The sequence below is a fragment of the Dama dama genome, chromosome 22 (genome assembly GCF_033118175.1).
Source record: "Dama dama isolate Ldn47 chromosome 22, ASM3311817v1, whole genome shotgun sequence".
In the NCBI taxonomy this organism is placed as follows: Eukaryota; Metazoa; Chordata; class Mammalia; order Artiodactyla; family Cervidae; genus Dama; species Dama dama.
In genome coordinates, this window is record NC_083702.1 from 3,712,127 (window position 1) to 3,725,000 (window position 12,874).

Consider the following 12,874-nt stretch of genomic DNA (forward strand, 5'->3'; position numbering starts at 1 on the left):
GGGGATGGATGGATGAGTGGTTGGGTCAATGGGTGGATGAGTGGATGGGTGGATAGGTAGATGAGTGGATGGGGGGATGGATGGATGAGTGGTTGGGTCAATGGGTGGATGAGTGGATGGGTGGATAGGTAGATGAGTGGATGGGGGGATGGATGGATGAGTGGTTGGGTCAATGGGTGGATGAGTGGATGGGTGGATAGGTAGATGAGTGGATGGGGGGATGGATGGATGAGTGGTTGGGTCAATGGGTGGATGAGTGGATGGGGGGATGGATGGATGAGTGGTTGGGTCAATGGGTGGATGAGTGGTTGGGTCAATGGGTGGATGAGTGGATGGGGGGATGGATGGATGAGTGGTTGGGGGGATGGATGGATGAGTGGTTGGGTCAATGGGTGGATGAGTGGTTGGGTCAATGGGTGGATGAGTGGATGGGGGGATGAATGGATGAGTGTGGGTCAATGGGTGGATGATTGGATGGGGTGATGGATGGATGAGTGGTTGGGTCAATGGGTGGATGAGTGGTTGGGTCAATGGGTGGATGAGTGGATGGGGGGATGGATGGATGAGTGGTTGGGTCAATGGGTGGATGAGTGGATGGGGGGATGGATGGATGAGTGGTTGGGTCAATGGGTGGATGAGTGGTTGGGTCAATGGGTGGATGAGTGGATGGGGGGATGGATGGATGAGTGGTTGGGTCAATGGGTGGATGAGTGGATGGGGGGATGGGTGGATGAGTGGATGGGGGGATGGATGGATGAGTGGTTGGGTCAATGGGTGGATGAGTGGATGGGGGGATGGATGGATGAGTGGTTGGGTCAATGGGTGGATGAGTGGTTGGGTCAATGGGTGGATGAGTGGATGGGGGGATGGATGGATGAGTGTGGGTCAATGGGTGGATGAGTGGATGGGGGGATGGATGGATGAGTGGTTGGGTCAATGGGTGGATGAGTGGATGGGGGGATGGATGGATGAGTGGTTGGGTCAATGGGTGGATGAGTGGTTGGGTCAGTGGGTTTATTAGTGGATGGGGGGATGGATGGATGAGTGGTTGGGTCAATGGGTGGATGAGTGGATGGGGGGATGGATGGATGAGTGGTTGGGTCAATGGGTGGATGAGTGGTTGGGTCAATGGGTGGATGAGTGGTTGGGTCAATGGGTGGATGAGTGGATGGGGGGATGGATGGATGAGTGTGGGTCAATGGGTGGATGAGTGGATGGGGGGATGGATGGATGAGTGGTTGGGTCAATGGGTGGATGAGTGGATGGGGGGATGGATGGATGAGTGGTTGGGTCAATGGGTGGATGAGTGGTTGGGTCAGTGGGTGGATGAGTGGATGGGGGGATGGATGGATGAGTGGTTGGGTCAATGGGTGGATGAGTGGATGGGGGGATGGATGGATGAGTGGTTGGGTCAATGGGTGGATGAGTGGTTGGGTCAATGGGTGGATGAGTGGATGGGGGGATGGATGGATGAGTGGTTGGGTCAATGGGTGGATGAGTGGATGGGGGGATGGATGGATGAGTGGTTGGGTCAATGGGTGGATGAGTGGTTGGGTCAATGGGTGGATGAGTGGATGGGGGGATGAATGGATGAGTGGTTGGGTCAATGGGTGGATGAGTGGATGGGGGGATGGATGGATGAGTGGTTGGGTCAATGGGTGGATGAGTGGTTGGGTCAATGGGTGGATGAGTGGATGGGGGGATGGATGGATGAGTGGTTGGGTCAATGGGTGGATGAGTGGATGGGGGGATGGATGGATGAGTGGTTGGGTCAATGGGTGGATGAGTGGTTGGGTCAATGGGTGGATGAGTGGATGGGGGGATGGATGGATGAGTGGTTGGGTCAATGGGTGGATGAGTGGTTGGGTCAATGGGTGGATGAGTGGATGGGGGGATGGATGGATGAGTGGTTGGGTCAATGGGTGGATGAGTGGTTGGGTCAATGGGTGGATGAGTGGATGGGGGGATGGATGGATGAGTGGTTGGGTCAATGGGTGGATGAGTGGTTGGGTCAATGGGTGGATGAGTGGATGGGCGGATGGATGGATGAGTGGTTGGGTCAATGGGTGGATGAGTAGTTGGGTCAATGGGTGGATGAGTGGATGGGGGGATGGATGGATGAGTGGTTGGGTCAATGGGTGGATGAGTGGTTGGGTCAATGGGTGGATGAGTGGATGGGCGGATGGATGGATGAGTGGTTGGGTCAATGGGTGGACGGTGGAAGGAGTTAATGAATGGACAGAACACTCGCACTTCCTCAGCAGTATATCAGGAAGTAAATATATATAACATATATATAAATAAATATATATAAACATATCATATATATATATAAATAAATAAATATCAGGAAGTAAAAGTGTGCTTCCTGTGGGGGAAGATCCCCACTGGTATAACAAAGGGTGAGCGGCACCCTTTCTCCGCACAGCCCCTGAGCTCTAGGGACCCAGGCGGGGGTCTGAGGCTGGGGCAGTGGGAGAAGGGGCAGTTGCCGCCCCGGGGCTCTGTCGGGCCAGGGCCCATCACCGTGCCTCCTGGTTCCCACGGCAGCACCTCCAACCACTCTGCTCCGCTCTCTGCTGCCCTGCCCCCACCCGGACAGTCTGGGCAACGAGCTCTCCTGTTGTGATCTCTCTCCCTGGGCTCCCAGGGACCCGGAGTGGCCACTGCCACCTCTGTCCAGGGCTGCTGGGGGGTAGTGGGGCCTCCCTTGCCGGCAGCCACCCCTCTTGACCCAGAGACTGAACCTGATAGACACACTACACTGCCTTTCTGGTCAGCTCCTGAGAAAGGTGCTAAATCAGGTGGTCTCTGAGCCCCAAAGACCAGGAAGAATGAAGGCTCAGAGCAGCTGTTTTCCGGGGTCCCCCCACTGCCTACCTACTAGACCCCTGAAGCCAGGACCTGGTCATGCTTAGACACTCAGGACACTCACCTCATCTTTAATTTCATCTTCATTCTGCCCAAAGCGTCAATTATTATTTGGTGTTTTTTTTTTTTTAATTAGCACATTAACCTCAGAGACCAGATGTCAGATTTTATTTACATTAAATTCTATGAAGAGGAGTGAAGAAGTCAGGTCAGAATTATTTGCTAATTTGCTTATTTTACCAAGCAAAGAGTTAGTTTGCCATCTGGTTTTCTGGGCTTCCCTGGTGGCTCAGACGGTAAAGAATCTGCCCACAATGCAGAAGACCAGGTTCAATCCCTAAGTTGGGAAGATCCCCTGGAGGAGGGCATGGCAACCCATTCCAGTATTCTTGCCTGGAGAATCCCATGGACAGAGGAGCCTGGTGGGCTTAAGTCCACGGGGTCGCAAAGAGTCAGACATGACTGAGTGACTAACACTTTTCTGTGCCCCCAGTAAACTTAGCGTGGCTTCTGGTCTGTAATGGACGCCGTGGCTGGTTATCCCCGGCCTGGGGCCATAGTAGTAGCTGTGATGGGAACGGAGGTTGCTGCACGCACAGGTGACATCCCATCTGTAGAGGAACCCCAGTCCCTGATGGGCAGTCCCAGGGCCATGCTCACAGGGGATGTCCTGGCCAGCATGGGCTGAGGTTTAATCACAGGTGTTCTCACTTCTGGGCTTCCGAGACAAAGTACCACATGCTGGGGGGCTTAAAACACAAACAGAAGCTTCTCTCGCAGGCCTGGAGGCCAGAATGCAGAATCAAGGTGTGGGCAGGATGCTGTCTTCTGGAGGCTCTGCCCTGCTGGGGGGGTCTGCCCCACTCTGGTCCCCTGGCTGCCGGCAGCCTGGCCTTGTGGCTGTGTTCTGTCTCTTCTCCAAGTCTGTGTCCAGACCTCCATCTCCTCCTTCTGAGAACACCGGTCATTGGACGGAGGGCCCACCCTAAATCCAGGATGACCTCATCATAGAGCCTCAGCGCACTTCCATCTGCCAAGACCGTATTTCCACATGAGGCCACATTCAGAGCTTCAGGGAACCATTCAGGCTGCTCCGAGGCAACCAGATGGGAGGTCACGGGGCCAAGGCCACACCGAGCCCCCAGTGGGACACTCAGGGCCTTCGCAGAAGAAACTCGAGCCCCCACGAAGGGCTCTTGTGCCGGTGGAGTCGAGCTGGGTCCACGTGGTCGCCCTCAGTGGGGCCATCCTCACCTGCGAGCCGGAGGCGCTGAGCCTGGCTCACATCACAGGTGCTGTCGGCCCCAGGCTGGCCCAAGGGGCGCCGCGAGGGGGCCAGCTGGAGGCTGCCCAGCGCAGGTGGCCGTCCCTCCGGGGACAAGGCCTGCCCACAGGAAGAGAGGCCACTCAGTTCCCTGTCATCTCACGCCCTCGCCTGGTCGACCCCCATCTGGACAGGGTCACCATCAGTGCAGAAACGCCGCTCCTCTAAGGTGGCTCTGCAGTCTCAGTTCAGGTCGTTCACGTTTCTAACTTGCTTTAAGAACAGTTTTGTCTGCTTTCCTTTTTTTAACACCTAAGCTTCTTGCAAAAGAACTTAAGGCATTCCCAGGACCTCGGCTGGAATGAGGCATGGTTCCGGCCCACGTGGACCCACAGTCTAGCCAGGCCCAGCCCTGGGTCAGTCCCTGGCCAGCCTCACTCCCGTCAGCTCTGCCACGTGCTGGGCCCTGGACACATGCCCCCAGCCCCGCAGCCTGCTTCCTCTGAGCCCTCCAGGGTGAAGGGTCCTGCCCGGGGGGCTGGAGACACCCCAGTTGTGGCCACCCCCTCATTGGGCCGGCCCTCACTCGTCCCCTGCTGTTGTCCAGGACTGGCGGTGGGCCTGGACCCACAGGGCTATGGAAACCCAGACTTCTGCTGGCTGTCCCTTCGAGACACCCTGATCTGGAGCTTCGCAGGGCCCATCGGGACCGTGATAGTTGTGAGTGCTCAGAACCCCCGATTCTCAGGCGCGTGGGTGGCTGGGTGCCCCTCGCGGGAGCTGAGTGGTATTGAGAACCATGGGTTACCGGCTCCACTGGCCACCTGGATGGGACCAGAGGGGCTGGCCTTCTGGTGATGCAGCTGCGTCCTCAGACTTGTGGATTCCAGGCTTTGGGCAGTGTCCACATTCACTCTGACCACTCAGCATCTGCCCCTAGCAGTCTCCTGCACTACCACCCCCCCCCCCCCCAAGATGAGGGCCGAAGACCCTAAGAAGCCTTTGGCTTGTGAAGGTGTGTTTTGACAGTACCATGGAGGCTGCCACCTGACTTTGGGATTTTCTGTTTGTTTATTTTTTCAGGTCAACACAGTCATTTTTATCCTGTCTGCAAAGGTTTCCTGCCAGAGGAAGCGCCATTATTATGAAAGAAAACGGGTTGTGTAAGTTGGTGCTAAACCTGGGCAGTGGGTGGGACCGGAGCCAGCCCCTTCTGAGACCCCTGCCAGGCAGATCCTGCAAACGTGCCCACCCCAGCGGGTCAGCTGCTGGCTTTTCCGGGCCAGGTCAGAGGGTCACAGTAGTGGGGCTCAGCGGGCCACAGTGGGGAGTGGGCGGCTGTGTCTGGCCGTGTCTGGGCTGAGCTCGGCGGGCCTGGAGCAGGGGGCCGGGATGGCAGCCTGGACCAGGGAGGGGGCGCGCCGGACCCCAGAGGTGTCCGGGGTGCAGGACACACGGGGCTTGGTGGCAGAGGCCCCGAGGGGAGACGGGTGAGCAGTGATGCCCAGCTTCCTCACCTGGGACTGGCGGGGGGGTGGAGGTGGGGACAGTGACAGCAGATGGGGGCGGGGGGAGAGGAGGGGACAGTGACAGCAGATGGGGGCGGGGGCGGGGTGGGGGCAGGGCGGAACGTTCCAGGCGGTGGTGACGATGGTGATGTTGGTGCCGCAGGAAGGGAGGCGCTCGCCCAGCGAGAGGACACAGCACAGCAAGAGTGGGGGCCCCGCAGAGAGGGCGCCCCCAGCGTTTGGGGGCTGGACCAGGGCGGGGGACCCACAGAACAGCCTTGGGGAGGCAGGGCGGCAGCTGGGAGCGCAGCGTGGGGTCCAGGAGCCACGAAAGGGTCAGAGCAGGGGTGCCCACTGGGCCCGGTGACCCGAGCTGGGACCAGGAACGGGAAGGTGTGCGAGGAGGGGCTTCGAGGCAGCAGGAGGCTCCTGTCCACACAGCCCCTGGAGGAGCAGAGTCGGAAACGGCTGTGGAGGGGCGGAGACCCCGGGCAGAGGACGCGGGGCAGCCTGGTCATTGGCTCCACGCCCTCCACCTCCTCCCCCACGCGCACACACCTTTCCGAGCACTTAACTCACCTTAACGCACACAGTCCCGCCACCCCCATGACCCCACGACCCCACGAGGGGTGCACTTCGCCAGCCCCCTGACGGCTGGGGAGATGGAGGCAGGGAGCGGGGAGCCCTCGCGAGTAGCCTGCACGACGGGCCTGACAGCCCTCTTCTTGCCCCTCGCCTCCTCCGGGTCCACGGAAATGCCCAGGCCTGTGCACCAAGCTCCCCCGAGTCACTGTGGACACGGTCGCCCGTCTTGGCCCCGAGCTTCTTATTTACTTCAGTTTAGTTCAGTCGCTCGTTCGTGTCCGACTCTGTGCGACCCCATGGACTGAAGCACGCCAGGCCTCCCTGTCCATCACTAGCTCCCCGGAGTTTGCTCAAACTCATGTCCATCGAGTCGGTGATGCCATCCAACCATCTCATCCTCTGTCGTCCCCTTCTCCTCCCGCCTTCAGTCTTTCCCAGCATCAGGGTCTTTTCCAGTGAAAAGACCTTCCTCTTTGCGGGTTACTTCCTCGCCTGCGTTTGGCCTCCTCACTAAGCTCCGCCTGCCTCTGCCCCTGTGAGCCTGGTGGTAGATGCTTGGAGAGGGGGTGGGAAGGGTCGGGCGGGGGATGGCGAGGGCGGGGCGGCCCCCACTCAGCCGTTGCCCCCGCCCCCAGCGCCCTCCTGAGGACCGCCTTTCTGCTGCTGCTGCTCGTCAGCGCCACCTGGCTGCTGGGGCTGCTGGCCGTCAACGGCGACGTGCTCACCTTCCACTACCTGTTCGCTGTCTTCAGCTGCTTACAGGTGGGCGGCTGGGGAGGCACCCGGCGGGGCCGGCCCTGGGGCGGCCAGGGCTCACCCGTGCTGCCTCCTGCCCCCGGGGAGACCCTTGACGTGCCATCCAGGCCGCGTCCTTGCTCTCCGGACACACGGGACCACGCCGCGGCTGTCTGGCGGTGTGCGCGGGGTTACGGCAACGCCTCGCGGTCCTGCCGGGAAACGCGGCTCTGTCCGCAGCGCCCCCCGCCCCCGGGGACCCCGCTCCACGGCCCCCCGTGTCTGTCAGGACGAAGAGCTCTGCTCAGCTGGAACGGGCCTCACGCTCTCCCAGCCCGGTGTCAACCCCGCTGTGCCCTGAGCGTGCTGACCTTTTACAGCCCACACCGAGGGCTTCCCCAGACCCTGACTGATGATGCGACACTGGGGGCCCAGATGCCCCGAGGGCTGGGGCCCGGTGGGGGGGGGGGTGTCCTTCAGGCACCGGGCGGCAGGCTGCCTGCCCTGACCAGGCCCCTCCTGGAGAAATCGGAAGCACCCAGGGCAGGGAGGCCAGGTGTGGGCCCTGCTGGGCTCCGCGTGGTCTCCGGGCGGGCAGGCACTGGGGGGTGGCCGCGGCCAGGCCCTGGCGTCCCTCCCGAGGCTGAGCCGCGCTGACCCCTCCCGCCGCCTGCAGGGCCTGGCCGCGCTCCTGCTGCACTGCGTGCTCAACAGGGAGGTCCGGAAACACCTGCGGGGCCTGCTCGCTGGGAAGAAGCCCTACGCCGACGACTCGGCCACCACGAGGGCCACCCTGCTGACGGTAGGGGGCGCCCGGGGGCCCTGGGGCATGGGGGCCGGGCTCGAGGGGTGTCTGGACCGGCACCAGACACAGCCCCTTGGTCTCGCCTCCCCGACCCCGTGGACGTCCCAGGCCCAAACCGAAGCATGGCCGCCCTCCCTGCGGCCTGGGGGGAGCGGGTTGACAGGGCGAGGTCTGGCCGGTCACGGCCCCTGGTCCCCTGAGTCTGAGGCCGGCGGGGGTCCCGACCAGGGGCAGAGAGGCCGCTGTGCCCGGCGCCCGGCAGGTGCAGACAGGGTGCTGCGTGGCGCCCTGCGGGGGGCACCCAGCCATCCCCCACGGCCCGGTGGCCTCCGCTCGGCCGTTGAGCAGCCCCCAACCCTGCAGCGCTCCCTCAACTGCAACAACACGTACGGTGAGGAGCCCGACATGCTCCGCACGGCCCTGGGCGAGTCCACCGCCTCTCTGGACAGCACCGTCAGGTCGGGCCCGCCGGGCGCCCTGTGTGGTCGCGGGGAGGGGAGGAGGGCAGCTCCCAGAGCGCACGCCAGCTTTGTCGCCTCCGCCCCGGTGTGTGTCCCGCCGTCTGGGGTCGCGCGTGTTTCCCTGTGTGCCTGGCGGGGCTGCCCTGGCACACGCACGAGGCTCTGGGTGAGGGCAAGGCTGGGTGGCCAGTCATGTGCCACCCCCCCCCCGCCCGTGCAGGGGCGCTGAGCCCAACCTCTCCCCTCTCCAGGGACGAAGGGGGCCAGAAACTCAGCGTGTCCTCGGGGCCGGTGCGGGGCGGCCACGGGGAGCCGGACGCGTCCTTTGTCCCCAGGAGCGCCAAGAAGCCCCACGGTACGTGTCCCCTGGGGGGTGGTCTCCCTCTCGGGGGGGCCGGTTGCCCCGAGGGCCCCCTCCCCTGGCCTGGGCCCAGGCGGCTCCGCTCTGCCCTTGACCGGAAGCCCCCCGCCGGCCCCTCTCCAGGCCACGACTCGGACTCGGATAGCGAGCTCTCCCTGGACGAGCAGAGCAGCTCCTACGCCTCCTCACGCTCGTCCGACAGCGAGGACGACGGGGGCGAGGCCGAGGACAAGTGGGACCCGGCCCAGGGCCCCGTGCACAGCACCCCCAAAGGTGAGCGAGCCCCAGGCCGCGCTGCAGACCTCAGCCGTGGCCGCCCGCCCCCGGGGCGGAGCTGTGGCGGCAAGCACAGCCCCCTGCCCGCCGTCCCCCGTGGGACCCTCCTGGCGAGGGCTCCGTGACGCCGACCCCGCTGCTCGGGGAACACGAGGCTTCCAGGGCTGGTGGTGCAGGGGCTTGCAGCCGGGGACCCCGCATCGGGACTGGCCCTCCCTGGGTCCTGGCGTCCCCCCGGGCCTGCGGGCGGGGGCTGGGGGTCAGCGCCCCTGCGGACAGGCGCAGCCGAGCGGGAGCAGGAGACAGCGGGGCTCATGAGCTGAGGGTCCGCCTTGCGCCTCAGTGGACGCCGTGGGCAACCACGTTCCAGCTGGCTGGCCCGACGAGAGCCTGGCCGGGAGCGACAGCGAGGATCCGGGCGAGCCGCCCCGCCTGAAGGTGGAGACCAAGGTCAGCGTGGAGCTGCACCTGGACGAGCAGGGCAACCACTGTGGCGAGCGCCTCCCCGCCCGGGACAGCGGGGGCCCCAGGCCCGCGGCCGCACCGCCCAGCCAGCCCCCCGAGCAGAGAAAAGGTGCCGAGGGCCTGGGCTCCCAGAAACTGGGGGCTGGGGAGTCCCTGCTCCCGGGAGAGGGGGCCCCGGGGACGGGGTGCTCGGGAGGGGCCACACACCCCCCCGCTGGATGCGGGAGCCCTGAAGTGGGGAGACCCGCACCCGCAGCCCGCGTGACTGTCGCACCCTGAGCCCCCCACGTCCGGCAGGGCCAGCCTGGCTGTGACCTCCTCCATCTCCCCCAACCCCGGACCCAGGCATCCTGAAAAACAAAGTCACCTATCCACCGCCGTTGACCGAAAAGACGCTGAAGTCGCGGCTGCGGGAGAAGCTGGCCGAGTGCGAGCAGAGTCCCGCATCCTCACGCTCGTCCTCCGTGGGCTCCAGCGACGGGCTCCGCGCCCCCGACGGCGCCATCACCATCAAGACGCCGCGCCGGGAGCCGGGCCGCGAGCACCTCAACGGGGTGGCCATGAACCTGCGGGCCGGCAGCGCCCAGGCCCACGGCTCCGGCTCCGAGTGAGTAGGCTGGGCCTCGGGAGGGGCGGCAGTGGCCCCCGGCCAGCCTCCCCTCGGCTCCCCGTCTAGAGGGCAGACGCCGGGTCTGGGGGCCCGTAGCCAGGGTCTGAGCATAGGGGCCCGCCCAGGATGAGGCCTGGGGGCCGTGGTGGGGCTTCCACCCAGGAGAGGAGCTCCGCAGGAGGAACCAGCTGGAAGTGGGCCAGACCTCCTGTCCTGGGGGCCGAGTCAGCCACAGCCCTGAGTCTTGTCCAGCCCTGACATTCTAGGATGTGAGAGCCTGTGGGACTGAGCATCGTCTCCTTGGCCCAGGGTCATTACTGACCCCTTTCGTGGTTGAGGAGACTGAGGCTGGGGGTGGGGGGCACCGGGCTGCAGAGGCGTGGAAGTGGGCTCCAGCTCTGAGCTGGTCTGCTCATCTTGCCAGATGACCCAGGGAGGTGGGAAGACTGGGACCCGGGTCTTCTACTACAGTCACAGAATGGCCTTCCTAAACCTAGAGCCTGAGTCTGGTTGCCAGTGGTGCTCCGTGGGCTTCTGTGGAGGACACTCAGATGGGCCTGGGTCTCCGTGGCCCCTGTGGGTGGGGGTGCAGTTTCGACCTGCCCCCTCCCCTGCCCGCCAGGGTCACTGTGCCCACACATGAGCTGGTCCCCCGTAAGCCTCCGGGCGTCCCCAGTCCCTGAGGGGGGCTCTGTCTCCGCACGGCCTCAGACCCAGCCCCAATGCTGGTGCTTCACGGGTGGCAGGGCCACCCTCGCTGACCCTCCGCCTGCCTGCCGGCTTCTTCCCACACGCAGAGGCAGTAACGAAACTTCAGTTTGAACCATCAGGAAACCGTGAGACAAGCCTGCCACCTCCACCAGGCCTCTGAGCCGTGTGGTCGCGCTCGTGGACCTCGGAGTCCCAGGGGCCCCCGCGCAGTCAGTGAAGCAGGCCCTGAGGGCAGGGGTCCATGCAGGGGCAGCCCCACGACTGGCGTGACTGAAGGTCCAGATGTAAAGCCCTGAGTTGCCTGGAGGCTCCTGGCCCCTTAGGCCCCGTGACAAGTGCCAAAGGTCACGGGGTGGCTTGGACTCCCAGACCCGCACGGCTCAATCCTCAGACTGCAGAGCCCAGACCGTGTGCTGGCCTGGCTGGGATCGGGCCCAGCAGGAGAGCCGCCTAGAGACGAGCCGCCAGGCCGGCTGGCCAGGACTCAGGGCCCCAGGCCAGCAGCTAGCTCCACAGCCATCTGCAAACGCAGCCCATGTCTTAAAGCAAATCCCTTTCCTTTGTTGCAAAGGTGTAGATACTTTTGTATATTTGTATGGAACTTTGAAAAGGAGAAAACCTCTGTATATTTTGCATCTGTACTGAGTCTACACTGGGAGATCCGTGGGGGTGATCTCTCCGCTTTTTATATGAGGAAGATCGAATAGCTGGCCTGGAGTCTGGCATGCAGCCAGTAGTAGGTATGCCAGGAAAGCAGAGATGGGACATGTGTAGGGCATGTGCCGGACAGAGGTTCCCACGCCCCTTCCAGCCCAGAGCCCGGAGCCGTGGGCATCACACGTGGCCACCCCGGATGAATCTGAGCTGCTTGCCCTCGGCTCCCACCTGCCTGGATGTGGGTATGGCTCTGAGACGGGACCACCTGGAACCGGGCAGTACTCAGGAGCCCTCCTGAGCGTGGAGGCAGGTGCACACGGCCGAGACGGGCCCGCTGGTCAGCCCCCACTGCCCTCACCGGGGCCCCCCTGAGCCCCGCAGGGCCGCCCTGGCCCCCTTCCCGCAGGTGAGGCGCTCCTCTGTGCCTCTGCTCCTGTTCTCGGCAGGACTGCGAGTGTTCACACGTCCCCGACTCAGGCGGAGGGATGGGGTCTTCCAGGATGTCACATTCCTTCCCGCCAGTTTTCCAGCTCTGTGAGGCTCTGAGGATCTCCAGGCAGGCGGGGGTCTCACCCTCAGAGTCTGACCAATTACTTCATTTTGCTTCAAATGGCCAATTGTGCGGAGGGACAAAGCCGCAGCCACACTCTTCAATGGTTACCAGGCTGTTTTTGGGAAATTCACACCGGGGATCGGCTGGGACTGCCCCTCTGTGGGGAGTTGGTGCGGCGTGGCCAGAGGGGCTGTGGAACGGGGCCCAGAATTATTCAGAGACGTTTCATTTCAGTGTTTCTTTTGTTCTCTAATCAGTGTCCAAATAAATGATCAGCCCAGCTGCTTCCAAATATGAGACCGTAAAATATGAGAATCAAGTAAAATGCAAAGATGTCCGTATACTGTATTGTTCTGATAGAAACGCGAGTGTTATTTGTGGCATAGAGGAAAGCTTATCTGATATGGGTCCAAGACCATAGCAAAAATGAAATGAGATCCCAGAGCCCTCACAGCAAAATGAATTATAAATGTGCCTTAGCAGGGGAGTGGCCCTTTCAAGGTACAAAATAATAGTACCTTCAGATGTTTACCATGAGGAAGCATTTTCTAAGCAAAAAAAAAAAAAAGTGGAAATATTTTTGAGTCTTTGAACACTCCATTTTCATATTATCCCATATTCTTCCGCAACTGGATTTTGTCCCTTGAGATGTATGTAGTTTTTAATTTGATCAGAACTGTTACCAAAAAAGAAAAGAAATGTCAGTTTTATTAAGACAGGAAAAATGTAAACCTATTTTTGTGACTTAAAGACTTTATGAGAAATACTAGACACTGGAGGGGTTTTTTTTTAACAAATGTGTATTTATTGATGTTCAGAACACTGGAATTGCGACACAAATGAGGGAAGAGTCTACAATAAATTAAGATGTTTTTGAATTTGCACTTCTGCTCTGCTTTCGCCCAATCCCTGCTTCTGCACCCTTGTTCCCTCCCTGTTCTGAGGCAGCCCCGGAGAAGGGACCACAAACAGGATGCTGAGAAGCCTGGGCGGGGCAGGAGCCATTCTAGAA

General features: G+C 61.8%; 1 protein-coding gene across 1 annotated transcript in view; it reads left to right on the forward strand.

Annotated features, from left to right (window-relative positions):
- CELSR1 (cadherin EGF LAG seven-pass G-type receptor 1) overlaps positions 1 to 12,746 on the forward strand; it is a 162,720-nt gene extending 149,974 nt beyond the window's left edge. The window contains exons 26-35 of the mRNA XM_061125630.1: positions 4,743 to 4,855; positions 5,219 to 5,298; positions 6,864 to 6,990; positions 7,640 to 7,765; positions 8,132 to 8,226; positions 8,481 to 8,584; positions 8,714 to 8,863; positions 9,210 to 9,440; positions 9,677 to 9,938; positions 10,739 to 12,746. Of these exons, the coding sequence (XP_060981613.1) occupies positions 4,743 to 4,855; positions 5,219 to 5,298; positions 6,864 to 6,990; positions 7,640 to 7,765; positions 8,132 to 8,226; positions 8,481 to 8,584; positions 8,714 to 8,863; positions 9,210 to 9,440; positions 9,677 to 9,938; positions 10,739 to 10,763 (1,313 nt within the window). The 3' untranslated portion in view covers positions 10,764 to 12,746. The remainder of the gene's footprint in view (positions 1 to 4,742; positions 4,856 to 5,218; positions 5,299 to 6,863; positions 6,991 to 7,639; positions 7,766 to 8,131; positions 8,227 to 8,480; positions 8,585 to 8,713; positions 8,864 to 9,209; positions 9,441 to 9,676; positions 9,939 to 10,738) is intronic.
- The last annotated feature ends 128 nt before the right edge of the window (positions 12,747 to 12,874 follow it).